The following is a 27,375-nucleotide window of genomic DNA, read 5'->3' on the forward strand; positions in this document are numbered from 1 at the left end:
ATCAATCAGTGGGACCGTTGACTAACACGGCGCGGCAGGCTGAAAGCGGGATTGGCAATTATTGACGTGCCCTTCCCTCCCGCTCTTTTTCTTGTTTGTTTTGCGCAATGTTTCGGCATAGGATATGCCCTAGTTTGAGTACGATACCCCAAGAGAGGTGAAGATTTCGACGTCGGAATTGCCAACTTTCCACCGAGGAATGTGTAGATAATCAAAAATTGAGAGTATATCACGGAAATGAATAGCCATTGAAGGTTGAATGATGTAGTGACAGGGAGATCAATGTCTCCAAGGCGGTAATTATATTGTACCAGAGCTTTTGAGAAGAATCGTGAGACCCCGGAATCCCTATCCGAGGCCCATGTACACAACATATCCAGATTCTATCCTTTTTCTTTTCTTCCAGTGAGGGCCAACCCATTTTGGCCCCCAATCCGCCATGCAATAGTAACGTCATGAGAGGAGCATTATACACCGACCGGAACGCCCAGTTCGCTGTTCCGGGAATCGACACAGTATCGTAGAACATAATGGTACAAAGGGGGCTGCGGCCGCCGAAGCCTCCCAGCGGCAGGCCAGCCCCATGAAATCTTTTGGTTGGAAAGACCCCCGCACATCAGCAGGGGCCGAGTGCTGGAGATCGCGGACGAGTCAGACGGTTTAAGCGTTCTTGACAACGCCGACCTTGGCGGCGCGCAGCACACGACCGTTGAGCTTGAATCCCTTCTGCTGGACGTGGAAGACGGTGTTGTCCTCCTTGTCGGGCTGGGGTGCCATGAAGGTGGCGTCGTGCTCGTTGGGGTTGAACTTCTCGCCCTCCGGGTTGACACGCTCGATGCCGTGCTTCTTGAGGGTGGACATGAGGATGTCGTCGGTCATCTTGAGACCCTCGTACAGGTTAACGAGGTCCTGGAGGTCGCCAGACTTCTCGGTGGCGTTGATCTTCTCCTGGGGCACCATGGAGAGCGCGCGGTCCAGGTTGTCGACGCTGTCGACGAGGTCCTTTGCGAACTTTTGGAGGGCGAAGTCGCGGGCCTGCTTGACCTCGCGCTGTGTGCGGTCCTGGAGGTTGCGGAAGTCGGCGATGGTGCGCAGGCACTTGTCCTGTTGAGCGTTGCTGTGTTAGCCACCTTTTTCTCGGAGAGCCGACATCGGTAGGAGGGGTTAATTGCGCATCGACGAACCTTCCAGTCAGCGGCCTCCTTCTCCTTGGCCTCGAGCTGCTTCTTCAACGGTGACTCGGCGTCCTCAGCCTTCTCACTCTCCTTGGGCGCCTCGGTCTCCTTGGTCTCCTTCTCCTTGGCGTCGCTGTACCATCTTGCGACGGCAGGCTGAGCGGCCCGTATCCTGAAAGCCGGGGAAGTCTGGAACTGGTTTTGGAAGACAGACTTGGGAGTCTGGGTGCGCATGCCGGAGCGCACAGCGCGGGAAGAGGTGGCGATAGCTTGTCTGAACATTTTGGCGTTTGTGGTTGTTGGAATTGGGGGGCGCAGGAGGTGGAAGGTTTAGAGGGGAGGGTCGGGAGGCGATGCAGGGACTGTCGCGTGTGCTGAGGAGCTTTTAAGAGGGAATGAAATTTTATCGAAATGGCCCTCAGTGACGGATGGACTGCCGTTAGCCCACGGCCACTCGGGAAACTTTTGCGCCCAATCAAGTCCGGGGATGGAGCTCCATCTCGGGGCGGATGAACGGAGGGCCCGGCGGCGAGCTTTATCGATAAGAGTAATGCTAAGGCAAGGCCAGTGTGGTTTAGCACGCCAGGCACGACGCTGCACGGTTGCTGGACCTTCCAATTGGGAGAGCGCGACTTCACCTCGCCTCCTGTCGCAAAAATATCCTTTCAGCCTTCCCCTACTGCCTAGCTATCGCCAACTCATCCTCGTACAACCCACCCACGTCGATACTCGGTCACAAAGGCGGCTTTATCAGAAACCCGCGCACTCGATCTCGGTGCTACTACTTGCTCTTGCGACGTTTCTCAGCCCTCCACAACTTGCAAACTAGACCTCGATTTGGCGGAGTAGGCGCGATGGAGTACGAACCGATGCTGTTGGACGGCGAATCCGGGGGGCCTCAGATCAAGATTTCGGGGGTAAATCACACCGCTTCATCGATGGAATGAAGGCCGTGGTGCTAACTTTCCATCTGTCTGGTTAGGCCGATAACATCCACGTCAACTTTGACCTTTCGAACTGCGATCTCTCTTTTGCCAACTCGCTGCGGCGCGTGATTCAGGCCGAGGTCCCGACAATCGCCATCGACCTGGTCGAAATCGAAGCCAATACCTCTGTTCTTGCCGACGAGTTCATTGCCCACCGTCTGGGTCTCATTCCCCTGCATTCGAAGGATGTCAACAGCTTATTGTACTCCCGTGATTGCGACTGCGAGCAGTACTGCGACAACTGCAGTGTCAAGCTTACCCTGCACGCACGCTGCTCCTCCGACGAGACGATGAAGGTTTATGCGAGCGACCTGATTGTCGATAGTTTCAGACAAAATGGCACCGTAGGAAACCCGGTCATCATGGATCCGGAAGGTCAGGGCTCTCTGATCGCAAAGTTGCGCAAGGGTCAGGAGCTCAAGTTGTCGTGCATCGCAAAGAAGGGAATCGCCAAGGAGCACGCGAAATGGATGCCTACGGCTGCTGTCGGCTTTGAATACGACCCTCATAACAAGCTGCATCACTTGGACATGTGGTATGAGGAGGATGCGAAGGCGGAGTGGTAAGTCTCTCAAGGTTGGCAACGCGCAGTATGTTATGGCTAAACATGTTTCTCTAGGCCTGAGAGCAAGTACGCGAAGATGGAGGACCCTCCTCAAGAGGGAGAAGCGTTCGACTACGACGCAGTACCTGAAAAGTTCTACTTCGAGGTCGAGGGCGTTGGAAGTCTAGAGCCCGACCAGATCATCCAGGAGGGAATCAAGATCATCCAGGAGAAGATGGCATTGTTGCTGCACATGCTCACCGGCGAGGCTGATGACGATGGTATGGGCGACTTTGACGGCCCACGTAGCCCCAACCTGGACATGGACGGCGGCAACCCCTGGGGGCAGGACCAAGGTTACACCACCCCATTCAACGGTGGCGCTCAGGGCTCATGGGGTGGGAGCGCGACGACTCCGTACGCTACCACCACACCCTACGGTGCTTCTGGCCAATCTGGCTGGAACTGAGCATGATGATCCACACAATAAAGGCGTTAATGATCTCTTGAAGATGGGCGGCAATGGAGTTTTGCGAGTTTTGAGGACAGCCAGCATCAGCATGGACTGGCCTATTCACATAAAAAGACATTTGGGGTTCGCTGTATGAGTATGAGACTGGGCCAGCACCCTCGCGACGGGAGCATCTCAGGGGTAAGAGGGGAGACGGTTTTGATTCTTTGCCAATGTGGCTTTCCTGGCATATAGACTTGGCTCTCATACTGGCCTGGACGTCCGCGAGGGACGACGTCGAAAACTGAAAAGGCGATGCAAGAAAAAACGATACGAAAGGTGAGGGTGAAGGGGCCGAAAAATACGAGTAATCTGAAGACTCCAGCCCTCCAAGGCACCTCTAATACAACTCACAAAACAGCCCAAATATGTGTCTTTTTGAAGCGAAAACCAGCATCCAACTCTTTTGTGTATCCCCAAGACTCCTGTCAAAAATGCAACAGATGACCTCTTTCCAACGCCCCCTCATTACATATGCAGTGTCTAAAACGCTGAAGTCTAATGCTACTTTACTCCCTAGATGGCTTCCTCGCCGCCAACGTCGGTCACCGCTCTATAGACCTTGCGGTGCATTTCTAGGAAGACGAATGTACAGATAGTTTGGCTGTTAGATGGTTAGTCGATTGTTAGTGTTTGATGAGAGGAGTCAGGAAACTCACGGTCCAAGCCTCAAGAAACTAGGTACCCAGCCCTTAAACATCCACCCTAAACCCTCTGCCTTGTAAATCTTGGCCAGGGTGTGCGCCAGCCCCTCCTGCGTGGTCGCGGACATGACGCGGGTCTTGATGACGTCGATCGGGCTGGTGACCGTCGCGGCCATGACGCCCGCGAGGAAGCTCGCCGTGAAGTGCGTGGTGAGGTTGTCGCCCATGGGCGTGTGCCTGATGAGCATGCCCTTGAAGGTGTCGTAGGACGCGAGCTGGGAGGCCGTCATGGCGGCAGCGCGCATGCTGTTGGGCAGCACGCCGCGGAACCAGCTCATGATGCCCTCCTCGCGCGCCATGCGCAGCATGCCCTCGAGGGCGTGGTTGTAGTTGCGGCGCTCGGCGGCGGGCAGGGCGGCGTCCTGCTGCATGCGCACGTTGAGCACGTCGGCGGCGTTGCCCGAGATGCCGCCGACGAAGCCCGAGGCGGAGGCCATGGCGACGAGGACGGGGAAGGCCGGGGCCTTGCCGTTGTTCTTGCGGGTCGCGCGGACCTTCATCTCCTCGTAGGCGCCGAAGCGGACGGTGGAGTAGGTCATCTGGCGGAGGAGGGAGGCGGAGAGGCCGTTGTAGAGGCCGGTGATGCCATGGTTGCGGACGATGTGGGCGAAGGTGCCGACCATGTTCTTTGGCGCGTCGGGACGGCGGACTTGCAGGCGGACCTGTGCATTGTTTGGTTAGTATGAATGATTCGTTCGAGATTGCATGCTCGTCACGGCAATTGGGGTGTTTGTGATTGTGTGCTGGTGGTGTTGTTCGGGCGCATGCGTACCTTGACTGAGACATGGTCAGCATCCTGTAAACTCCGGCATTGCGATGTCGCAGGTGCTTATCATGCACACACTTGCTCGATCACAAGCACGGGGGAAGAAGACTCACCCAAATCCAGGGGATGTGTTACGCAGGCGGCCATACTACTGGCGCTGCCTCCGAACCAAAAGGGGTATCGCATGGAGCTATCCGCCTTCTTCTTGGGTGTCGTCGTCTGCTTCTGCTGCGGCTTCTCCTGGCTATCAACTTGCACCGCCTTCACCGGCGACGATGAGGATGACACCTCGTCGGCGGGCTTGCTGGAGGCGGCGGCAGGAACCATGTTGGCGGTGGACTGCATCGTTGCAGCTATGCGATCTTGACCAAAAGGCTCATCCCGCTGCGGCGCAAAGTGAACTTGCGTCGCGGAGAACCAGAAACCTTTATCTGAATTTGCCCAATTGATAACCGGAAAGGTTGTCTTCCTGGTGACCTATGTAGCAAGGTCAAGGTTTCTGTTTGTCGCCGATTCTAGGGTAGAACGTCACTTTCGGGGAGGGTTGCGGTGACGTCTAGCGCTCGAAAAAGCCGACTTCGGGGTTGGCGTTTGGAGAAGTTGGAGGTGGTGAGGTGGTGCGTGGGTGGAAGAAGCCGAATGGTTCGTTCGGCTCGGTGTATCACGAACTTTTTTTCCTCCCCTCCCCTTGGGCCTGATTAGCAAAAAACAACCCCCCAATCCTCCCAGCTCTCGGCTGTTATCGGCGCTGGACGAGCAGAAAGCTGCTGCGTCATGGGCGCTAATCAGCAGGGGTGCCATGCGCTACAGCGCCTCCAGGACCCCGGGTCGGCAGCCCGCCCGTCGCCGGAAAGACAAGACGGCGTCTGGTCCGTGCGTCCCGTCAGTTTTCTTGCGATCGACGGGGACGACCGATTTGCTTGGTCCTCCAGCTCCATTCTCGGCGAAGGAGACCAATTGTCGAGTCACCGCTACAGTTCCGGACACCTTCGAGGTGCCCGTAATGAACACTTAATTCCCGACAAAGCCTTTGCGTCGTATCAAGGGCAATCCAAAACATGCTCATCCCAAGGCTAGCAGGGAGGCAATTGCGCAGCTGCTTCCGTGGCGCCATCTGTCCCGGTGCTGCCCCTCGACAATGGACAAGCCCCGCGCTGCTGCTGTCGAGCAGTAGCCGGCGCGCCTATTCTTCAGGTCAGACCAAGATCTACTCCGCCGTGGGCCATCTCAATTGCTGAGCGAAGCGCAGCAGCAGCAGACCAGAAGAAGAAGACGATCGAGGTCAACGGCCAGACCATCACGACCGACGAGTGGTTCAACGTGCCCAAGACCGTCCTCGACGCGGCGTCGCGCAAGCTTCACCTGCAAAAGGACCACCCCGTCTACATCACCCGGCAGATCATCGAGTCGCAGTTCCCCGCGCCGACGTACAAGTACCACAACACCTTCGACCCCGTCGTCTCGACGCACCAGAACTTCGACTCGCTGGGCTTCCCGCTGGACCACCCCGGCCGCGCCAAGTCGGACACCTACTACTTCAACAAGGAGACGCTGCTGCGGACGCACACGAGCGCGCACCAGGCGCAGACGTTCAAGAAGAACCTGAGCGAGGGGTACCTCATCAGCGCGGACGTCTACCGCCGCGATGCCATCGACAGGAGTCATTACCCCGTCTTCCACCAGATGGAGGGCGCGCGCATGTGGGACCGGACCAAGGTACCCAACGGCGACATCGCGGCCGCCGTGTGGGAGGACGTGAACAAGCTGCCCAAGCATGGCGTCAAGGTCGAGGACCCTCATCCCGCCTTCGACGCCGAGCGGAACCCGCTGCAGGAGGGCCATCACTCGGCCGCCGAGGCGGAGGCCATCGGCGCTCACCTGAGGCGCTCTCTTGAGCTCATGGTCGTTGAGATCTTCACGCGGGCCAAGGCGGCCGCCGAGAAGGCGGACCCGGACTACAAGGACGAGCCGCTGCGGGTTCGCTGGGTGGAGGCGTACTTCCCCTTCACGAGCCCGTCCTGGGAACTCGAAGTTTACTACGCTGGGGACTGGCTCGAGGTGCTGGGCTGCGGTGTGGTGAAGCAGGACATCTGCATCAACGCGGGAGTGCCCACCCAGCTGGGCTGGGCTTTCGGCATCGGCCTGGAACGTATTGCCATGCTCCTCTTCCAGATCCCCGACATCCGCCTCTTCTGGTCGCAGGATGAGAGATTCCTCGGCCAGTTCAGGGGCGTATCAGACAAGCTCGACACCATGAAGCGCTTCGTGCCCTTCTCCAAGCACCCGGCCTGCCACAAGGACGTCTCATTTTGGCTGCGCGGAGTGTCAGCAGCGGGCGGGAACACCAAGGCCAGCGCGCAGGACTTCCACGAGAACGACATCATGGAGCTGGTCCGGGATATCGCCGGTGAGCGGGTCGAGGACGTCCGGCTTGTGGACGAGTTCACACATCCCAAGACGGGGAGACGCAGCATGTGCTACCGCATCAACTACCGAAGCCTGGAGCGCACCCTGACCAACGAAGAGGCCAACGAGCTGCACAACGAGGTGACACGGAAATTGGTCGAAAAGCTAGGTGTCGAGATCCGGTGAGGCATAATTTGCGCTTGCACATCGAGCGTTGAGGGGTAAGGGGGCTGTGTAGCCAACACTCGAGCGGTCTGCAGAGACGGGACGACCCTATTGGAGTGAGTCCCTGCGAAACGGGGTCGGGATCCCTTAGCATGCCGTTGTCAGTCGTGGCTACTTCTCACTTGGGATGTCGTGAGGGAAAATTGCTGCCAAGGCAACGGCATGACTTTGCCCGCCCTGCTTGAGTAGCTGATTTTCTCAAATCGCGAGTATATCACGCCGTGTATGATAGAATAACTTGTACTATAAGACCGCACTCGGTATTCCCAGCTGGCTGAGCGGCCTTGCGCTGTGGACTAGAGTTCACGGGGCAATCTCGGGAATTTGATAGACCCCATGGACCCGTCCACTCACAGATCTCTGTCCCTTCGATTTTGTTCATTTGATGTTCGTTCTCGGGAAACGATGTCACAGAGCGAGACTTCAGTGCTGCGCAGTGCCGGGCCGTACAAGCCCTGCGACGGCAAGAAACATTTTGACACGGCATAGCGCCAGGCGCCTTGGCGGGCGATTCGGAAAGGCGGATCTGCCCTGCGGTCGCCCTTGTATGATTCTGCCGAGATTCTCGAACGGTGAGATCATGCTCGGATGGGAACAGAGTCAATCGCCGGGTCGCAATCTGAAGCAGTGACGCCGTGGTTGCAGATCGATTGTATCATCCATAAACCTACAATGCCCGGGCGGTGCGTTGCTGCAGTAGCGTTCGGAGGGAAAGGCAGAATTTTGGCCCGTCGTCTGAATAAGTTGGGACGGTCGTGCAAGTCAGTTTCATGCCTCCCGTGATAGGGCGGAGTTCAGTCTGTTGCTCGCAACGTATGAAAAGTCTGGATTCTGGACAACATTGCCAGGCTCAGCCACGCTCCCATGTCTAACAGCCGGCGTGTTTTCGCTTCGGGTCGGATGTCAATGTTGGCAGGTTGCTGCTGGTTTCCTGAAGCGGGTTCCTGACGATGTGTTCAAACGGGAATGAGATGAGCTTTGCCATGCCTCAGGTCCGAATTTGCTATGGAAAGTTTATTAGCCGGTCGTCTTTCTGGGCAGGCAGTTTCCCTCGTGGCAAGGAAGGCCCCGCGATGCGTGGAGATAAGCTGCCAGGCGCATCGAGGGTGGAGTGTCTGAGAGTCTGAAGTTGAGAAAACGGCACAGTAGCAAACGGTTCATGGAGAACCGTGCCCCGAGCCTAATGCTCAGGATTGCGGGACGACACTCCACAGTCAAAGGACATGAAGATGGAATTTCACAGGAAAAGGCGCTTCGGCGTTGGAGGTTGGTGAGTCTGGAGACACGGGAGAGATATGCGAGTGGATCGATAATTGATTGTCGCGCATGCGGGTTCAATGGCGAGACTCCTCTAGTTACCCGACTCGGCAACTGGTCCCTGATGGTGCAAAGCGCAAGTCAGAAGGACATTGGAGTGCAGCAGCGGGTGCGGAGCGCAGGAAAGGAAAGTCTTGGCCTAGAAGGGTGTCTGGGGAAGCCGATTGCAGAGCGAAACATCAATCTGGCAGGTCGAAAGTCTTGGTATTCTGCACAGCCTCGTTTCCAGATCGCGAGGGAGCTGACCACCAACAGTTGCCCGTAAGCTGCGTCGGGCGGGCGCCGGGCGGGCGGGGGAGAGGGAATTCTGTGTAGCACCGGATCATTTGAGTTGAGACATCGAATGTCTGCATCGCATCGTGACGAGAGGAGAGGCATTTTTGCTGCGACAGATGGCTTGGCTGTGTCGAGGGCGCTATTGACAGCAAATTTCCTTCTCATCCGTATGCTGCGGAGACCAATCGTGGCTGACGGATGCTCGGGATCAGACGAGACGAACGAGCGTGCGCTGTGGTGTCTGTCCGGCGGCGTTGGAGGGGGCTGAGGTTCAGTGCAATTTGCCCCGTGTTGGCTGAGCGGAAGGCTCTTTGTAGGGCAACTCGTACGCTGCCGGGCTGAGCCGGTGTGGGAAGATTAACAACTGGTGGGCTTTTCCGGCCGGATTTGCAATATCGATCGCGAAGGAAGGCGAGGAGCCTCGTTCCAGCTGACCTTTGAGTCATGGTTTCCATAGCATGAAGACGTAATTGCTGCGGCTGTCGAGAGGAGTTTCCATCATCAATTCTGAACCAGCCCCAGAGCGACGTGTGATGCCGTGGCGAGTTGTCGAGCCAAGACTAGCAAGACAGCCTCAGCCATCAAAAGCATCGTGTCCTAAGGGTTGAGGTCTCTTTCAGAAACGACAACTGTGAGAGGGCCTTGGCGAGGTAGCCGTCGTGGTGGTCCAAGGAGGCGGCGCCTCAAACTCAACTCTATGCCGCAATATCCAGGCCTCGTAGGTACAGTGGTCAAGTGCTTCAGCGTGGTGAGGGCGATGGCAGACGGGAGGTGTCGTGTGAACACAACAACCTATCGTTACACAGCCCCCGGTCCCTCTTTGGCGCGGCGGCTTAACTGTTGACGATGTGGGGGAGCTCGGTTGAACCCTTGGGTGTTCGAATCTTTACCCCGATAGCGTGAGAGCGGGGAGATGTGTTGTCGAGTTGATAGCTGGCAAATGACAAGTGAGATAATACTTCTGATGGTAACGTTGATAGTCGGAATATGCCCGAGTCCCGACTGGGCAAGTGTGTTCCATTGATCGCTGCAGCCATGTGCAGGTAGATAGGCGGCTGCATATCGAAGGGTCGTAACAGAGGGTTACGAGAGACCCAAATCATCGGAAAGCGGCAGGCGTGAGGGCGAATGGGAAGCGGAGGGCGCATTCGGTGGCTGACTTGACAGTGTCTGCAGTGTACCGAGTTCCATCTCTCGAATTGGCTGCGATCGCCTCTCCGTTGCCAAGATGCCTCTCGAGAATCCAGCGAGGCACAGCCAATGGAGTTGGAGGCTTCCGGGAGGCAGGGAGAGGACGGGTGGATGGTCACAAGGTAGGTGGGATGGCATCGTGAAGACGGCGATGCGCCCATGCCGCTGCGGCCAATTAGCGGGTCGGAGGCGCTGTTTCTTCGCGAGGTACCCGGGGCAGTCGTTACCTTACGGTGTGGTTGCCGTCATGGACAGTGCCAGAAGCGACCACCGTTCTGGGTTCCATTGCTGGGCGCGTGGGGAAGGGACGCAGAGGCGCCCCCATTTCCGAGTGATGACAGGCCGGGTGTGGTGCATGGGGGAGGCCTGCAACGGCGATGCGGTCACTTTTTGCCTTTGGTTGAGATGACCTTGAAAGTTGGAACGATACTGGCTTTTTCGCGCAGCACCGCCCTCAACGTCGAGTGTCAGTCGTCACTGCTGTGGAAATTACCGAGTGAGGCGGAGAGGGCGAAATGACGCTGCTACCGTACCGTATCGACACGTTTTTCTTCTTCATTTGAGTCGGTAAATGCGTAGCACTAGCAGTGCAGGCCTGAGCATGTCCAGCTGGTCTGGGCCTGCCATTAGTTGCGCTGCTAAGGAACAGCGAGCGAGCGACTTCCGCAGTGTGCGGCAAGGTACACACAGTAATACGGACAGGTCGCTGCGTAAAGTATGTATGGCTGGGGTGGCGAATGGCATTCTCGACAATTCGATTTCGGGTGGGGCGAACAGTGCAGTTGGCAAACCAGAGGCCTTGTCCCGACTCACACTGAGCATGGAAGAGAAGATCACGGTGGTCCAGTCCGCCATCGAACATTGCTCCTGCTGCTGAAGCAGCAAGATTACTGCGTACCGAAGAGACGAGGGGACAAGGCAATAAACTTGCTGACTGGATTGCTTCCTGCTGAACTTACTTCGCAGTACCCAAGAGAAATCGCCAAGCCTACTGGAGCGCGGGAGGAAAAGCATTTTTTTTCCTTCTCGCTTTTGCACAGCCTCAATTTGCCAGCGCTGCTGTTACCGTTCCTGTTCCTGTTCCTCTTCCTAGCAGGGGCCCTGTGCTGGACGACCAACTCTGTGCTCAACATGCTCTGTGCGTCTCTTTCAAGGTTGTTCTTGCCTTGCTGGACCCTGCTTAACTGCTGTAATTGACGAAGTACTGCCTGGCTTGGCTGACCATGACTTTCCATTCGCAAGTGACTCGACTGGCCAGCACTGCCAACGGATCTGGTACCGGTAGCCTGCAGGAGCAGCAGGAGGCACTAAGCGTATCGCAGTCCAGCGTCCAGCGTCCAGCGTCTCCACCACTGTGACCCGACGGCTCAGAGACGGCGAAACTTCAAACGGGCCCGTGAGTCCGTGTGGCCTTCCCGTTTCATCACACAGACACACCCACCCGATACAGCACCCCTCCCTCGCCCACACACACTCAGCCATCCACCATCCAACCATCCCACACTCCGCCCGACTGGACCTGGCCCCAGCCGTCGATTTTGTACTTTGTATCTCTGCCACCGACTACCGTTCCGCGGACCTGCACCGAGTGGACTGCACCGCCCACTGCAACCTTCAAGACATATAACCAAGACCGCCTCCCGCCAACAACCGTCGCTTCTCGTTCTAGCACCAAGCAACAAACAAAACAAAGACGCACGACCTGAACCTTTTGTCGCAAATTACATACATATCGAGGCATTCCACCACACACCTGCTTGCACATGAACAAGCGCACCACATCGTCGACATAAAAGCACGCGAACCAACAGTACCTCGCTGTCTCGACGCAATCGCAACCAAACACAACCACACCCAACCACACACACTCTCCTCACAACCATCAAGATGGAGTCTCCCAAGTCAGACAGCCGTCCCATCTTTTCCAGACGCTCAACTGGCTCCAACAAGTCGCTTTCCCTCGACCTCTCCTCCCTGCCGCCTCTGGTCCAGCCGACACCGCCATCAAACACCCTCCTCCTCACAAACTTGAACGACACCAACGTCTTCCGCCCTGATAATCTCCAAACGATCCGCGACCTTATCTCCAAGACGGCGCCCATTCACTCTTTCGCCCCCCTCAAGTCTTTCCGCCGTATCGTCGTCTCCTTCTTCTCAGAAGACGACGCCATTGCCGTCCGTCGCATTTGGGACGGTGAGGCTGTCATGGGCGAGCGCGTCCGCGTCTACTTCGGCCAGCCCACGCCGGTCGAGGTCACCGACCGCCACCTTGCCCTCCCCGACGCGGGCAAGCTCTTCTTCATCTCTCCTCCTCCCTCTCCTCCTCACGGCTGGGAGATGAAGCTCGAGGACGCCCCTAACAAGATGGTCCACGCCGAGGATCTTGCCGAGGCCCTGGCCAAGCTTGGCCACCGCCCCTCCGGTGTCGAGACTCCCATCAGCCCCATCGACGGCTCCCACCAGACGCGCAGCCGCAGCTCAACACTGCTCTACAAGCCCGATGCCCAAGGCGACAGCCCAGATCTTCCTGCTATTTGCCTCGAGGACATGACGGATGACCCCATGGAGTTCAGCCCGATCGAGAACACCAAGCCGATCATGGCGCACACTTCCCGCCCACCGGTGGAGCTGATGATGGACGCATGAGGAATCAAGTCTTTTACGAGCGATCTTGCTTAGGCGTTTGGATACGATACGGATAGGCGGTGAACCAGGATTGGGCGCATCTAGCATCTGAGAACGGATTTTATGCGACGGCGTTACGAGGGAAAGACAGGGCACGTATACAGGATTCGAGAGGTTTTATTTTCACTAGGACAGATTCACACGACTGTCGTTTTCGCGTCGCGGAGAATGGCGATTATGCCATGGTAAAAAGTTTCTACCACGTGCTGGCTCGTTGTCCAGGGCCAAAAAAGCACATATTTTATGTATACTAGATTCCCACTCGCGCGGCCTTCACAGCCAGCGAAACAAAACAAACTGATTACCCCAAAACACAAGTGGTCCCTTGTACGTGTCTCACTTTGCGTTGTATGCCGTTCCCAAAGCTGCGGCAACGACATTCATGCCATGGAGACGCCTCTGGAACCCCCCAAAAAAAAGGGTTTCCGAGGCAAAACCGTTTGATCTTCAGATACAGTGATCGACGCCGCAAAAAACAAGAGTCTGGGGAATTCTCTCCGACATTACCAATCGCAAGAAAAAGATACGTGTACATAAAATAGTAACTGCCCTTATCCTACGGAGCAACGGCCCACACCCGGTCAACCGACCGGCGGCAGTCGGGATCAACGCGCTGCCTGTGCCAGGTCCGTTCGTCCTTTTCTAAATCACCGCACGCCAACCTGATGGCGCCATCCCGGCGAAGCTCCCAAACAGCGCTGAGGCGCTCCTCACACCCAGCCAAGCCAGCAGCACCACGGCGATGGAGGCCAGGATGAGCGAGGCAAGGTTGCGGCGCTCCGTCTTGCGCACGAGCCTCACCCGCGCGGCGGCGGGGGACGAGCCGTTGCCGTTGGTGGTCTTGTTGTTGTCGTTGTTTTGGGTGAGGTGGTACGTTCTGCTCGCGGCTTCGGTGGACATCATGTCGAGGGTCGGGATGTACTGGAACTCGAAGTTCGTCTCCTTGCCCAGGGCGCCGAGCTCCGGCTTGTTGATTGTGATGTTGAAGAGGCCTTTCTGGAGTTTCTGGGTTGGTGTTAGCTTAGACTCGCTTTGAGTGAGTTGTGGTACGTGATCACTTCTCCATACCTTGTTCCGAGTCTCGTCCCACCCGGGAAACAGACGATGGGAGTAGCACATGACCATGAAGAAGATGCACTGCCCGACGACCAGCAGGTTGTAGTACCACGGCGGCCTCTCGATGCCCAGCGCGCGCGCGAGTTTCGCCCCGTTGAGCCAGTACGTCTCCGCCGCCAAAAAGTCCCGCGACACGTACGACGGCGGCTGGTTGCACAGCCCGGACAGAACGTTATTCGCCAGCGCCCTCGAGGTGTCGGAGGGCTCGATCTCAGACACCATGAGCGACTCCATCATCGCCCGCGCCCGGCTCACGCTCTCGAACGCCTCCGTCGGCGTGCCCAGCACATGCGCCACCCAGCGCCACAGCGCGACGTAGTCCTCCTTCTCCCGCTCCGTGAGGTAGATCCCCTGCCGCGGGAGGCCGATCCAGATGAGCGTCGCGGAGAAGGTGGACACGGTGCCGATGGAGTCGAGGTCGTTGACGGGGATGCCCCACGCCTCGACGTCGTAGTAGGACGGCTTCTCGCGGGTGAGGGCGAGGATGCGGCGACGCACTGCGGCGTGGAGCAGGCGGACGCGGACGGAGGAGGCGAAGCCGGCGCCGCCGGGCTGGATCGAGGGCAGGTCGGAGGTCACCTGGAGGATGTGCTGGAACGTCTCGAGGAGGCGGCGGCGGGTGACCTTGACGCCGAAGCCGCCGGTGCGGGCGAGCGTTTCGACCACGCGGCGGCCGCCGAAGCCGCCTACCAGGGACTGGAACGTGAGCTGGGTGAAGTGTTAGTGAGGTCGTTCTTCGATGAAGGATAGGGGGCTTACGGAGAAGATGGCTGGCCCGGCGTAACGGACAAACACCTTTTGGCCGCGTTCAATCTGGGCCCAGTCTACCCAGTCCGGGATGGTGTTGATTTCGGTCCAGAGTTTTCCTAGTATCTCATCCGAATTGGCATTGTCTTTGAGGAGGGCGTATAAGTCTCTGTGGGGAGACTTCTCCTTGGGAGAGTTGTCTACTTTCTCGCTGGGTGCCGGGGGCTTGGCTGGCGGTGATATCTCATCGAGGCGGTCCAGAGCCTGGGCTCCCAGCTCATCGTACGTGTAAATCAACGGTCGAAGGTCGTCAGATGTGAGATGCTCGTCTGTCCACTTGAACCAATAGTCCCATGCTTCTTGCCACTCGGGGCCTCTATACCAGAGACGGCCTGCCATTGCTCTAGGGGTCTGACTGTATGAGATGTGGGTGAAGATAATGTCAAAATTGTACAAGAAGGAATAGCACTGGTGTACAGATTCACAACATGAAGTTGCAGATAAGAATGAGGGTGAAGATAGTTTGCGAGTGGTGTTTAGCTCAACTCCACCGTGTGGCAAGTAGGGGCTAACAAACGCAATGACTTCATCGAACTCAAAGCCAGCTCTTCGAGCTTAACAAAACCCAGGAAAGCCGGCAGGATTTAACATCTGAAAACTCCAAGTGTAAATCATATGATAGTCAACAAATGTCAAGTTGAATTAAGCATGTTGACTCGCAGCCTCCCTGTCGTTCTTCTCGAACACATGCCCGCTCGCACTGCGAAACGAGTTGGTGACCCCATTCGGATGAGGGGAGTTCCTCACAGACGCGCTGGCAGATCACCGGACCACGGCTTGCTACCCTAAACCACTTGACAGGGAGGGCCGATTGTGGTGTGAACGGCTCTGCCAGAGATGGGATGGAGGGCGGCAGGCTGGCCGACGCTGCGCGGATGGAGAACCGCGGGGAGCATGGATGATGCTTTGATTTCTTGCACGTGCATTCCAGCTCGCGGTTAGCTCCAGTGAGGGGTTAGAATAGGCGGGCCTCATCGTCAGCAATAAGGGGGGAAAGCAACCTACTCGAACTCTCGAGCAAGTTGTGTTGCTGGTTATGAAATTTCGCCGTAATGGCATCCACTGCATCGTCGTTGTTGAAGTCGCAGAGTTGTCTTACAAACGATAGGTAAGGTTTGCTGACGAGGACGATGGAAGTATTCATTTAATTTAGTGGCACCGGGTCCCTGCAGAACCTGGAGGGCACCGGACAACGGGCTCAGCGCCGGCGCCACGGCACCCTTGCCCCGGGGCGGACCCACTGTAGTAGCGCGCCCCGTCCCGTCAATCGAACTCCGTATCGATACCTTAGCATGGAAATTTGTCAACCAACTTTTTTCGCAGCCCGTTTGCCGCTAATCGCAGACTTCGAAGCGCAACGCCACGACGCATTCCCTGTCCACGCATCCTCACCGGTCGACAATCGAAACATGCTCTGCTCTTGTCGCCTCAGTCCTTTGCGGGCTTTGCTCAGCAGCATGGCGCAGCTGCACGTCTCCGAACCCGCCGCCGCAGCGACAATACCTAAGCATATCAGTAACAACCTCCCAAGATTCCAGACCATCCCGAGATCCCCATTCAGCACTACGCTCCCAAGGCGACGCGCCTCGTTCAATAATAAATGGGATGCGAAGAAGGCAACAGCCAAACAAGCCTCACAAGCCGCACAAGCAACGCAAACGTCCTCCGATGAAAGAAGCAACAGCTACCGTCCAAGGAAACCACGTCCCAGGCGACCGACCAACGACGAAGACGACGGCGACCTAAACCCCCACGAGCGGGAGCGCAAACACCAGCGTGAGCACTGGCAGGTCCAGAAGGAGGCCCTCAAAGAAAAGTTTCCCGAGGGGTGGAACCCGCGGAAGCGCCTGTCGCCCGACGCCATCGCCGGCATCAAGGCTTTGCATGCGCAGTCCCCCGAGGAGTACACGACGACCAAGCTGTCGAGCATGTTCGAGGTGTCGCCCGAGGCGATCCGCAGGATACTGAGGAGCAAGTGGCAGGCGTCGCCCGAGGAGGAGCAGGACAGGCAGGAGAGGTGGTTCCGCCGCGGCGTGAGCGTGTGGTCGAGGTACGCGGAGATGGGCGTGAAGCCGCCGCGCAAGTGGCGGAGGGAGGGTGTTGCTAGGGACCCAGCGTATCACGACAGGCGGAAGGCGGCGATTGAGAAGAGGAAGGAGGAGGAAGCGGCGGAAGATAAGGGAGAGAAGCTGCAGCGGAAGCTGGGGGGCAGCATCATGTGAGGGGTGCCCTGCATAACGAAGACTTTGGCCTCGACCATTATCCCAACTCTTCACACCGGATTTGACGTTTGAGGCAAACTTGAAATCTAATACCAATGTATCAGACTACTCGCGTTATCAGGGACGGACTTTGTGCTTCTTCTGCTGGACCCTCTTGAGCCTATCGCTGACTCCTCTGAGCTGCATATGCGAAGACATCCCATTGGACCACGTGAGCTACTCCATCGCCGGCATGTTATCAGAATGCTATACCCACAGCCTTGTCACTCCTTTGTCCATGAATTGGCGGTTTCATCACGGCGGCTGGCTATTACGTGAACGAATGCTTTGCGATGATCTTTCTCGACACAGAGTATTCAGCCTGTGCATCTTCCGGATGATGCACGCCCACCTTACGCAGTGCTGTCCTCGACCTGGGCCCCCGATGAGGTACGGCATTCAGATCTTGAGGATGACAAAATATCATCTAGAGGTATGATCAAGACGGGCTACAAAAAGCTCGAGGATGCATGTCGTGTCGCTCTGCATCATGAGCTGCATTGCATATGGGTCGATACTTGCTGCACAAATCGGGCGGACCCGAAGGAACTCAGCGACACCGTCAACTCCGGCTTCGAATTATTCAGATCAGCAGCTCTTTGCATCGTCTACCTAGCCGACGTTGAAGCGTATGAAACAAAGACTCATGTATCCCCAGGAAAAACACCTGCAGCCGCGCCGACAGAACGACTTAGACATAGCAGATGGTTCACTCGGTCATGGAGTCTCCAAGAGCTAATTGCGCCCCCTCGAGTATACTTCTACTCCCGTCAATGGCAATTCATCGGTTGACGCAACGAACTTCAAATGCTTTTGTATGACATTACGGATGTCGACCCTTATGTGCTTGCAACAGGGGATCTAAGCAAAGTTTCGTTCGCCCGCAAAATGTTTTGGGCTGCAAGACGCAATGCTACACATCTCGAGGATCTTTCATACGCACTTCTCGGACTGGCGGGTGTTCAAATTCCCATCAGGTATGGTGAAGGCGCTACAGAAGCGTTTTATCGGCTTCAAGAGGAACTTCTCAAAACCACCGAGGACCCTTCCATATTCGCTTGGAGGGAGGATTGGGCCCAGATGTATGACAACTGGGATAAATGCAATAAAGTAGTCAGGTCACCTCATTTGAGGGATTACTTGGCCAAGTCTCCGGCACTTTTCAGCCATGTTGGTCATTTGTTTCCACCTCTTCTTACTCCGGAGTATGAGGCCATTCAACCTTGGTGCAACGAAGAAGGCCCAAATTTAATTAACGATGACTGGGAAACCAACTCAGTGGCATCTTTCGAATCTTCAACGACACTTGTTGGAAGCTCGGCTTCGGGCCCGGTACGATCTGGCCTTAGCAAGGCGATTACATTCCTCCATGAGAATGAGGTTTTGTACCCATTGTTCGAGACAGCGATGCACAAGTCCTCAATTGGGGTAGACAGGCTACGAAGAAACCTGGCTCGTCTGCTCCGACAATTGGGCAAGGATTTGGCGGTCGAAGCTACAACAAAAGATGAGGCTCTTTCGGCCGTCTTCCTCAGACAGTATCGTATCCCAATAGCTTCAGCAATCACTACTAATGAGGGCGTCTGAAAAGTGCATTTCGCCTGTTCTTCCAGACCCTTCAGAGTCTCCAGTCCTGCATCCTGAACATGCGACAACATCTGAGACAGTGGCGGAAGGACAGAGCCAAGACAGCGCAGAGATGGAAGCAAAGTATGAGATCGTGGAGGCAGAACGAGATGACGAGGATGAGCCGGACGACATGGCCTCTGACGACAAGGAAGAAGCTGCGGACCTCGACTTTGAGTCTATCAGTGCCTTCATATTAAACAGTTCGTCCTTCGCAAATTTGGCGCGGAATCTGTCCGATTTCGTAGATCCTTCATTTCGCTCACAGGGTTCGAAGCTCGTCGCTAGGGTTCTGGAGGGGAAAGACACGGACGATCGGTACTGGAGCAACATGAGATTAAGAATGATGACAACACTTACTGAACTGGAGGAATCACGCCCCCAAAGCATCTTTCTCGATGTGGAGGGCACACAAGGCATCATGGATAAGGTTCAAATATGGTTGGAATCGACCACCGGAGAGACGTGGAATTGGTGGCCGTTACGTCCGCCAAAGTATACTTCCAGTCTTTCAGAAGCAAGACTTGGATGGCGCTGTGTAAGTCGCCCCTTTTGAAAACATCGAGGAAAAAGCTGACGCAAACTCGTTCAGAGATGTGGAAAAGACAGGTGGGAGGTGTTGCCAGCAGAGTTTGCCGGCGGCATCGGGTGGCTGCTACGAAAGTATCCTTTCTACAACGGGGGGTATGGAACGGATGTCTCAAAGACAAGCACGACGACGGTGAAACCAGGTTCATCGTCGGGGACGGCATCAGAATCCTCTTCCTTGGGAACAAGTTCCATCAAGATGGGAAGCAAATCAAATTCCGAGCCAGCTCAACCAACGGCATCAAATCAGGGGAATCAGCAAACAAAGCAGCAGGAGTATCCTAAGCCAAGATACATATTCCTAGTTGCTACCACTGGTCGACATACTCTCAAACAACTCCCGTCGCTGTACTTGAGCACCGATGAATTTGGCCAAGAACTGCGACAGGTATATCGTGAGCTGAAAGGCTTTTGGAGATCGTGGTTTTCGCCGTATGGATTCTCTCACTGCGATTTCGTACGTGTGAGTCATTGCCTACAACTCCTGCTTGACATGATTCACTCCTCCGACTCGAGAGTTGTTCCTGATGAATTTCGACGACGCTGGAGCTAATCTGTTTCTCAGTTCGAAAAGTTCTGTCGAAACGGCTTCGCTCACCGGGGCCTTGAGGTACCGACGACGGCGCAAAAGGACTACTACTACACTCCTCGGCCAGCACTCCGTGAACCACCGGTGTCCCCAGAAGAATTCAGCCACATCTATCAATTCACCACCAAAAGTGGTTCCGTAGGCTCGTCATGGACTCTCCCGTTCTACTCCTGCGTTGAGTCGCTGAGTGCCGACACCGTGGGGTGCATACCCCAGCGATACTACTACCTCGACGAGAAAAGCAACCGGAAAGAAGACTTTTGGGGTCTCTACATCCAAGAACGCCGCTCAGCACTGATGACATCTTTTTGCATCGTCTTGTGCCTGTCACCTTTTATCATCTTCTGCATTCTTTATCTCCTTGGGATAATCCAGGGAGATGTACAGAATGCGACTACGCCATTGGCACTGACTCTCACTTTGCTGGGCCTCTTTCTAGGGTCAATGATCAAGGGGTAGTTGGATTAACATGGGAGGATACCTTGTGGTCTAAAGGGTCTGATTATGGTTGTGGCGACTGCTTCCACAGCGGTTGAAATGGAGAAAGCCAAACGAATCACCAAGGTCACTGAGATTTCGTACATATTTAAGGTCCAATTACACCTTCCCTCGGCTTAGTCCAATCTATTCTTTTTACAGAAAACATCGAAAAGTTCTAACGCCAGACCCCAAGATGCGCTTCCTCAACGCTATCAAGACCATTGTGCTCCTGGGGGTCTTTACGATCCACACCACGGTCTCGGCCTCGCCCATTCTGGGAAACGTTACTTCACACGATGCAGTCCCAAAAACCTATACGTCAATCAAGGGCATTGCCATCCCGCCTGATACTAAGCTTCTACCACCGACAACTGACGTCGAGCAAGGTCGCTACTTATATCTCGTCCGCCTCAAGGACGACCTTCCGGACGAGGTTTTGAAGAGTCATCACCTGCTTCTCAAGTACATGAATAACCCATGGGACGGTGGGCGCTACAACACATCGAGGTATCGCTTGCAGCCTTGGCCATCTTACGATGGGGTCTTCGATGGCAAGGCTCTGAAAGCCATCGGTGCTCGCGAGGAGGTCTATTTCATCTCGCCGAAGGACCCTAGCCAGTTTGGACAGGGTAAGGGTGATGTGAAGAAATTTGGTGATGGATACCAGTCCTGATTGTTGCGCCCATCGTTAAGCTGGGTACTGCAGACTCTCTGGATCATTGACACGTTGCACTCAACCGTCGACAGACTTGGCCAAATGGCAAATGCAAGACAACTCAGCAACAGCAAACAACCCAAAATTTGTGGATTCTTCTCAATCAAAAAGAACAAAAAGCGAAGTGCCCGAAGGGCTTCAAGGACCGACCGCGGTTCGAACGCGGGGCCTAGAGATAGGTTGCTGCGGGAAGCTGCAATCTCTCGCTCTACCACTGAGCTATCGATCCAGGTGGATGAGATCAGTCATCCAAATCGCTGGTTTGCTCGCCGCTATTCCCAGCTCATGGAGAGTGAGCATGCAGAAGCGAGAGGGGCAATGAGTGGGAATTTTGAAGGTTACAGTTCAGATTGGTTGCGAACGTGGAGCGGGTCCTGGAATCTACTTGTAGCATGCGGTGTACTTGAAGAACGTATCCGTAGAACACGAAAGAGATAAGAAATATGAATACACATGGTATCCATGCCATAGTCCTCAAGATTGCAATCCATGATGATGTTACATTCGGCTTCAAATTGGCTCTTGCTATTGCAGCTCGAGCACATATGCAATCAGTAGTACAGATTCAGGCCGTAGATCTTGGGTTGATAGTGACATGCACATGGCCCGTGCACTGCTCTTCGGGAGTATTTACAGCAGCCCGAGCGTTCCCGTCAATTTCTCCTTTTCTAATGTCAGAAGCACGTATGCCATCAACATGGCGTAGCGTCTTCGCACACACTCTTCATGCCGACCAAAACCGACAATCGTGAACCAAGACGTAGACAGGTCGCGGACCTGTCACAAAAGGCTGCATCATATGCAACACCAGCGCGCAGGTGACCAGTATACCAAATATCACCATTTGCGTAGTCCCTAGCTTTGAGTTTGAGAGCCAAAGTTGGCAGGCGTTGCTCTCTTCACGTGCCCGGTCGAGAGTCCTCAGAGCTGTTGAAGCCACAGACCGGCTTTTCTTTTCAAATTCGGCAAGCACGAGAACTGTCAACGCTGAAAGTGCCATAATCCTCGATACGATGGACGAATTATGTCGGTGTTGGAGCCTAGCTGGCGGGAGATCATCCCCGAAAATCCTGCCACTTGAATGCCGCGAATAGCTTCCAAGCTGGTAACTGTGGTACTCATGTCCCAACTGGATCTCACACAGCCTGTTGAACTCTTCCACTTCCGATGGCTGACTGAAGGGATTCGGCGATGCTGCTTCTCCCCATCTACTCGGAGCTTCGGGGCCATACCATAGTGTTTGGTACGACCACGGACGTCTCTGATATCGTTGCATTTCGGTTCAAGACTGTCTGTCGGTTGGAAGAATTGTATGGTCGATGCTTGTTCGATTTGGCTTGGATTTGCGAGTCCGCTTGGATTTGGACGCCAACATGGAGACCAGCACCGGCATCTTAAGTCAAGCAGTCCACAGTAAACCAGAACTCATGATGATACGAATCAAAAGGGGACCATTGCCTATCTGAAGATGAGAGCAGTCGGTTGAACCCGGTGGAAGCTTCAAGGTAAGTCGCTGCTAGGCGGCTCCCAGGCGACCACTAGAAGAGTATGCCCTGCAGTTCTCCTATTTATGAGTAGCAATCTTGTTGTTCTTGGGAGGGAACTTCAATCGCAAGAGAAAGACACAGACATGAGACTGAGCGATGCCTGAACTTTACCTTTAGGATGAAAAGCGCACTGCTAAAGATTCTCCGGTTGTGACTGGGACGACAACGAACCCCTGTCCATGGACTTGCACAGCACCATCATCTTGTCTCAACGACACTCGTGTCTTTGTCTCCTAGAACAACGAACTACAAGTTTTCGACGAAGTTTGTTGCCAGCTCCGCAACAAAGCAATGAGAGACAAAAAACCAGTATTCTAGAAAGCTCAAGGCGATAAATTATACCACCGAATCGTTGAGTCGCAACGGTGGCAGTCGCAATCAGGCCATTTCACTCCGCGAACAACCCCAAGATCCCCCCTCCACACGCAGGCAGCATCTCTCGGCCCAAAATGGGCCCTTCGGCTATTGCAGTTCTCGGATGAAGGGCGTCCAGAGCGGAGGATCCACAGTGAGGCTCAACGACATGTCGTTCCCGTCCGGGCATTCGTAGAAAAGGGTTGCCAGGTCCCCATCACAGACCCCGGCCACGGGAATAGCACTCGTATGCATCTCTCCCGCCAACGCCTTGCTTGATTTTTCTTTCTTTCCACCTCGCACCCTGGCTGAAGCCCTTCCCGGCGGAAAGATCCCGACGCTTGTCCTTATCTGCCAGGGGGCTAAAGTTATGACGCGACTGTGATTTGCTCGGGATGCTTGGGCCTCGAACCGGTCTGGAATTCGGGCTGCTGGCAGTTGGGACAAGTCACAAAATTGTGGTTTCTTCTTGCCACTGATTTCCGAGTTTTTTCTCGCCCGAAACTTCATCGCCGAGCCTTCACGACCTTTCGATCACCCTCTTTTGTTTTCGAGGGAGAGGATGCTCGAGGAGGTGGTACGTACCGACGGGCTCAACGCTCGATCGGCCGGATGATCCGCAACATGCGCCGGGACGCATCAACAACGGCGACTGAGTCGCATCTGCAACACCACGCCGCAACGTCGCGCCCAGCAAAACGAAACTCCAACAGGGACGCCCTCGGAATAGGAACGAGCTCTAGCTGAGAAAAAATCGTTGTTTCCACGGCGGTCTGGATCCACAGTCGTATGTCGAAATGTAGGGACAGTAGAAGAAAAGCGGGCACTAACATTGCGAGGCTTCTCCGACGCACTCCCGAGACAATGTGATGCGATTAGCGAAGGTGACTAAACAAGTACGTACCGGCCGTTTGCCCTTATTGGGGACCATCTACCTTGAGATTCTTGCGACTGACAAGTACCGCAGGCCTGGCTTTTCTCCTGTTTGTTTTCTCGCCGGTTCTGACGACTTTGGAATCGTGGGTGATCGTGGGCTCAAGTGAGCCGGAGACAATGCCGAAGGGTTCGAGCAGAACAGTGCCGGCTCTACCATCTGAAAGATAACAGACCCGACAATGTGGCCGAACTTGTGCGCCGGCGGCGGCAGCTAGACAAAAGCTGAAGGCTAGGCAAGCGCCCAGTCGAGATTTCTGTACGTTGTATTACATACGCACTTATCTAGGCTTTGAGCCTTGCGAGCACAAACCGGGCCGGGTAAGCTTCACATGCAGTCATGGGTACACGACCAAGGGGTCCCACAAACACCGTTCTCCTTGACCATGGCCCGGCGCCGCTGCGGTGTCGTCTCGGGGGATGCTTTTTCTCGAGGGTATAAATCTTTATCGGCCCCCCCTTTCCGAGGAACCTGTATCCGCTTCCGCTTGTCTCCATTCACCAGCCTGTTTCTTGCCTTCCGCCGCGAGGCCTTCACGTTTTGCATTTAAGGGGTCATCGTTCGACCTTTGCCAGTCCAGTCGACTTCTACCTATACCCACAGCATATATCTAGAGCCTAGATTCGGTCCTCTAGTCCCTTGATCCCTTGCCATTCACTTGACTTTGACGTCTCTGTTGTCCCGTCTCCTCACCACAAATCCTCACCCACTTCACGATGTCTTCCGAACAACAACGACAACAAAAGCCTCTCGGCTGGTGGAAGCGCCACTGCACTCCTCCGCCAGCTCTCAACCGCACTCCTCAATGCCCATGCTCTGCCTGCTGGAACGGCAACGGCGAGCACTGGAAGACGACGGCCCCACAGACTGCGACTTCGACCATGACGACGGCTCCTCAACCCAAAGAAACCCGAACAGCCACTCTCCGAAGAGAAACGGAAACCGACCTGACGCCCCTCCGTCGCGAAGAGACCTCCTCGACCACCAACCTCAGCGTGTACTCCCAAGAAAGCAGGACCAGCTCTGTCTCGCTCACCAACATTCACCGCTTCGTTCGGGGGAAGGAAATCGTTTAAGTGAGGGGTGGTAATTCAGCCGTGGCTTGCACCGACATCCAGGGCCACGTACACTGCCACCGAGGGGAAGGAAGCTTGGCGTCCATGGCGTCCATGGCGTCCAGACCGGTCTTTTCTTCCCCTCGCTCCTCTCACCTCGACACACGGCGGTCTTCTTCATTTCGGGCAGGTTGGATGGGAGAAAGGGAAATGGGAATGGGCAAAACCCCCTCAGAAATCCTGCGTGACCCCGAAGTGCCAAGAAGCTGACTCTACTTAAGAGTCTCTGGGCGCAGGATCACGACAGGTTGGACCAGCCAATTTTAGGGTTTGAGATGCAGATAAGGGGTCCTTGGGTTGCAGTCGTTGGACGGTTTGGGAACGCGCCGGCGGGCGCCGCAGCTTTTCTTTGGGCGCCGCCGCGGGGGAACTGTCCCGTTGGGTTGGTGCGAAGTCGTAATCCTGGGGAAGCGAGGATGCGATAGGGAGGGGGTTAGCTTCTTGCGCGCGTGGTTGGCGCGGCGCTGGGCCACACAGCTGGGGTTGGGAAAGTTTGGGGGAAAGTTGGGGTATTGACAGGCCTAGACCGGGGGCGTTTGGTTCCCGCATGTCAGCCAGTCAGGCGGGACAAGGAGGTCAGCTTGACTTTCTTCTTTGCCATGGCTGGTGTCGGTTGGCGGGAATCGTGACCCGTGAATACGCGATGCGTCGTGACAGATACCTCGAGACGGGTGAATGCGCGGCATAGCAATTCGGGAGCTTTTTGGTGTTTGGGATGAATGATAGATGGAGCTAGGTAAGGTGTTCCAGTTCGCTTGAAGATACCGTTTGATAGCCTCTTTTTGAATTCACGATAGAAAATCAACATATTGTGAAGCATCATGTCTCAGTTGCTCTCGTGATAAGCTCAGATGACCACCACACATGCCTTTTCCGGAGCAAACCGGCCCCATCACGGCGCCGCTTATCGGAGCGGCAGACCCACCTGCATGACGGGGCCGATTCCACCTGTCCTGGCGGGAATAAGCACCGCATGACGTGCCAGCTGCTTCAGATGGCGCAATAGACGTAGCTATGGAAAAGCAACCATTGGAATTGACCAAAATAGTATCAAACTCCATCAGCAGCATCTAAAGGAATTTACTTCCTGCAAAAACAAAACGACAAGGACCGACCGCGGTTCGAACGCGGGGCCTAGAGATAACTGCTGTTTGAAACTGCAATCTCTCGCTCTACCACTGAGCTATCGATCCAAGTGGCTGTAGAAGCTGGAGACGCCGAGCGCAGGAGAGCTCATGAGTCGATGGAATGGGGACACGGTGGTAAGAACGATGACACTCGTGGACAGTTGGGGTCTGTGGGGCTGAGTGACATGCGGCCCGCCCAGTGTGGAGGCCGCTGTGTTCTACGGATACGTCACTTACAGCTCATCCAATGTCTGGCTTGGGTAGGTGGGAGGGCAGCTAGCGTATGCTTAAGTCGAGTGCATCTCTTGGACGACACTCTTCAACTTGACATCTCAGGGCTTTAATCTTCGCCAAAGTCTTTAATATGGCTCCGAACGTGGACCCAGCTGTTATTGAAGCTCTGCAACTCGACCCGGAGCAGACCAAAATTGCGTCGCACGGAGGATCTGGGTTTGCGTCCTCTTTCAAGCTCATGTCAGTCGTCGATGGTCAGCCCATCAAATTCTTCGTCAAGACTGGCAGCGGCAAGGAGGCGGAGGTCATGTTCACGGGTGAGTTTGACTCACTCTCGGAGTCGTTCCGTTTGGTTCATGTCAACACGTCTCCTGACAAATGGCAGGTGAACATGAGTCGCTGAACGCCATTCACGATGCCGTACCCAATTCCTGCCCCAAGTCACATGCCCACGGAAAGTATCAGTCGTCACCTGGTACGCACTTCATGGTCACGGATTTTCTGGACCTTGGTTCTTCGGCCGCGGGCGGTTCTGGGCTGTCTCTGGCCGCAAAGCTGGCCAAAATGCACACAACCCCCGCGCCAATCCCAGAGGGCTATGATAAGCCCATGTATGGCTTCCCCGTGACCACATGTTGCGGTTCGACGCCCCAAGACAATTCATGGAAAGAGTCATGGGCCGAGTTCTATGCTGAGAACCGACTGCGAAGCATTCTGCGTGCTGGCGTCCAGAATAATGGCACGGACGGGGAGCTGTCCAAAGCCGTGGAGACGGTAGCGAGCAGGGTCGTACCGCGGCTGATCGGCGACGACCACGTTAAAGGGATGAAGCCGGTGTTAATCCACGGCGATCTTTGGAGTGGGAACCATAGCCGGGGGCAGATTGCCGGCAAGGGCGGTGCGGAAGAGGTTGTCTACGATTCGTCGGCTGTGTACGGCCACTCTGAGTATGAGCTTGGCATCATGAGGATGTTTGGCGGTTTCGGCAGCAGCTTCTGGAACGAGTACAACAAGCTGGTCCCAAAGGCGGAGCCCAAAGAGGAATGGGAAGATAGAGTTGCGTTGTACGAGCTGTAAGTGTCTTGCCCTTTGCGTT

At 55.4% G+C, this 27,375-nt stretch overlaps 11 protein-coding genes across 11 annotated transcripts; 8 read left to right on the plus strand and 3 right to left on the minus strand.

Moving 5' to 3' along the window:
- Positions 1-660: 660 nt before the first annotated feature.
- CGCA056_v002905 (GrpE protein-like protein) lies at positions 661-1,457 on the minus strand (the record flags this gene model as incomplete). Its single annotated transcript, XM_037318162.1, has 2 exons — positions 661-1,104; positions 1,185-1,457. The coding sequence occupies 2 exons, from the start codon at positions 1,455-1,457 to the stop codon at positions 661-663; spliced, it is 717 nt and encodes a 238-aa protein (XP_037183070.1).
- Positions 1,458-2,029: 572 nt separating this feature from the next.
- Positions 2,030-3,174, plus strand: RPB3 (DNA-directed RNA polymerase II subunit RPB3; the record flags this gene model as incomplete). The annotated part of the gene is made up of 3 exons (XM_037318163.1): positions 2,030-2,092; positions 2,158-2,723; positions 2,781-3,174. The coding sequence occupies 3 exons, from the start codon at positions 2,030-2,032 to the stop codon at positions 3,172-3,174; spliced, it is 1,023 nt and encodes a 340-aa protein (XP_037183071.1).
- A 558-nt stretch (positions 3,175-3,732) lies between these two features.
- CGCA056_v002907 (Mitochondrial dicarboxylate transporter) lies at positions 3,733-5,031 on the minus strand (the record flags this gene model as incomplete). The annotated part of the gene is made up of 3 exons (XM_037318164.1): positions 3,733-3,820; positions 3,876-4,582; positions 4,765-5,031. 3 exons carry the CDS (start codon positions 5,029-5,031, stop codon positions 3,733-3,735), a joined length of 1,062 nt encoding a protein of 353 aa, XP_037183072.1.
- A 713-nt stretch (positions 5,032-5,744) lies between these two features.
- Positions 5,745-7,278, plus strand: CGCA056_v002908 (Phenylalanine--tRNA ligase; the record flags this gene model as incomplete). Its single annotated transcript, XM_037318165.1, has 2 exons — positions 5,745-5,880; positions 5,936-7,278. 2 exons carry the CDS (start codon positions 5,745-5,747, stop codon positions 7,276-7,278), a joined length of 1,479 nt encoding a protein of 492 aa, XP_037183067.1.
- A 4,710-nt stretch (positions 7,279-11,988) lies between these two features.
- On the plus strand, positions 11,989-12,747 carry RCAN1 (Calcipressin-1; the record flags this gene model as incomplete). The annotated part of the gene is made up of 1 exon (XM_037318166.1): positions 11,989-12,747. One exon carries the CDS (start codon positions 11,989-11,991, stop codon positions 12,745-12,747), a length of 759 nt encoding a protein of 252 aa, XP_037183068.1.
- A 681-nt stretch (positions 12,748-13,428) lies between these two features.
- CGCA056_v002910 (uncharacterized protein) lies at positions 13,429-15,048 on the minus strand (the record flags this gene model as incomplete). The annotated part of the gene is made up of 3 exons (XM_037318167.1): positions 13,429-13,791; positions 13,855-14,610; positions 14,662-15,048. The coding sequence occupies 3 exons, from the start codon at positions 15,046-15,048 to the stop codon at positions 13,429-13,431; spliced, it is 1,506 nt and encodes a 501-aa protein (XP_037183985.1).
- Positions 15,049-16,118: 1,070 nt separating this feature from the next.
- Positions 16,119-16,931, plus strand: CGCA056_v002911 (Required for respiratory growth protein 9; the record flags this gene model as incomplete). Its single annotated transcript, XM_037318168.1, has 1 exon — positions 16,119-16,931. One exon carries the CDS (start codon positions 16,119-16,121, stop codon positions 16,929-16,931), a length of 813 nt encoding a protein of 270 aa, XP_037183984.1.
- A 1,738-nt stretch (positions 16,932-18,669) lies between these two features.
- Positions 18,670-20,232, plus strand: CGCA056_v002912 (uncharacterized protein; the record flags this gene model as incomplete). The annotated part of the gene is made up of 3 exons (XM_037318169.1): positions 18,670-19,134; positions 19,189-19,317; positions 19,750-20,232. 3 exons carry the CDS (start codon positions 18,670-18,672, stop codon positions 20,230-20,232), a joined length of 1,077 nt encoding a protein of 358 aa, XP_037183983.1.
- A 214-nt stretch (positions 20,233-20,446) lies between these two features.
- CGCA056_v002913 (uncharacterized protein) lies at positions 20,447-20,926 on the plus strand (the record flags this gene model as incomplete). The annotated part of the gene is made up of 1 exon (XM_037318170.1): positions 20,447-20,926. One exon carries the CDS (start codon positions 20,447-20,449, stop codon positions 20,924-20,926), a length of 480 nt encoding a protein of 159 aa, XP_037183982.1.
- Positions 20,927-24,608: 3,682 nt separating this feature from the next.
- CGCA056_v002914 (uncharacterized protein) lies at positions 24,609-24,893 on the plus strand (the record flags this gene model as incomplete). The annotated part of the gene is made up of 1 exon (XM_037318171.1): positions 24,609-24,893. The coding sequence occupies one exon, from the start codon at positions 24,609-24,611 to the stop codon at positions 24,891-24,893; it is 285 nt and encodes a 94-aa protein (XP_037183981.1).
- A 1,516-nt stretch (positions 24,894-26,409) lies between these two features.
- On the plus strand, positions 26,410-27,356 carry Fn3krp (Ketosamine-3-kinase; the record flags this gene model as incomplete). The annotated part of the gene is made up of 2 exons (XM_037318172.1): positions 26,410-26,596; positions 26,665-27,356. 2 exons carry the CDS (start codon positions 26,410-26,412, stop codon positions 27,354-27,356), a joined length of 879 nt encoding a protein of 292 aa, XP_037183980.1.
- Between the last annotated feature and the right edge of the window lie 19 nt (positions 27,357-27,375).

Source organism: Colletotrichum aenigma (genome assembly GCF_013390185.1).
Source record: "Colletotrichum aenigma strain Cg56 chromosome Unknown KSG_Cg56_contig02, whole genome shotgun sequence".
Lineage (NCBI taxonomy): Eukaryota > Fungi > Ascomycota > Sordariomycetes > Glomerellales > Glomerellaceae > Colletotrichum > Colletotrichum aenigma.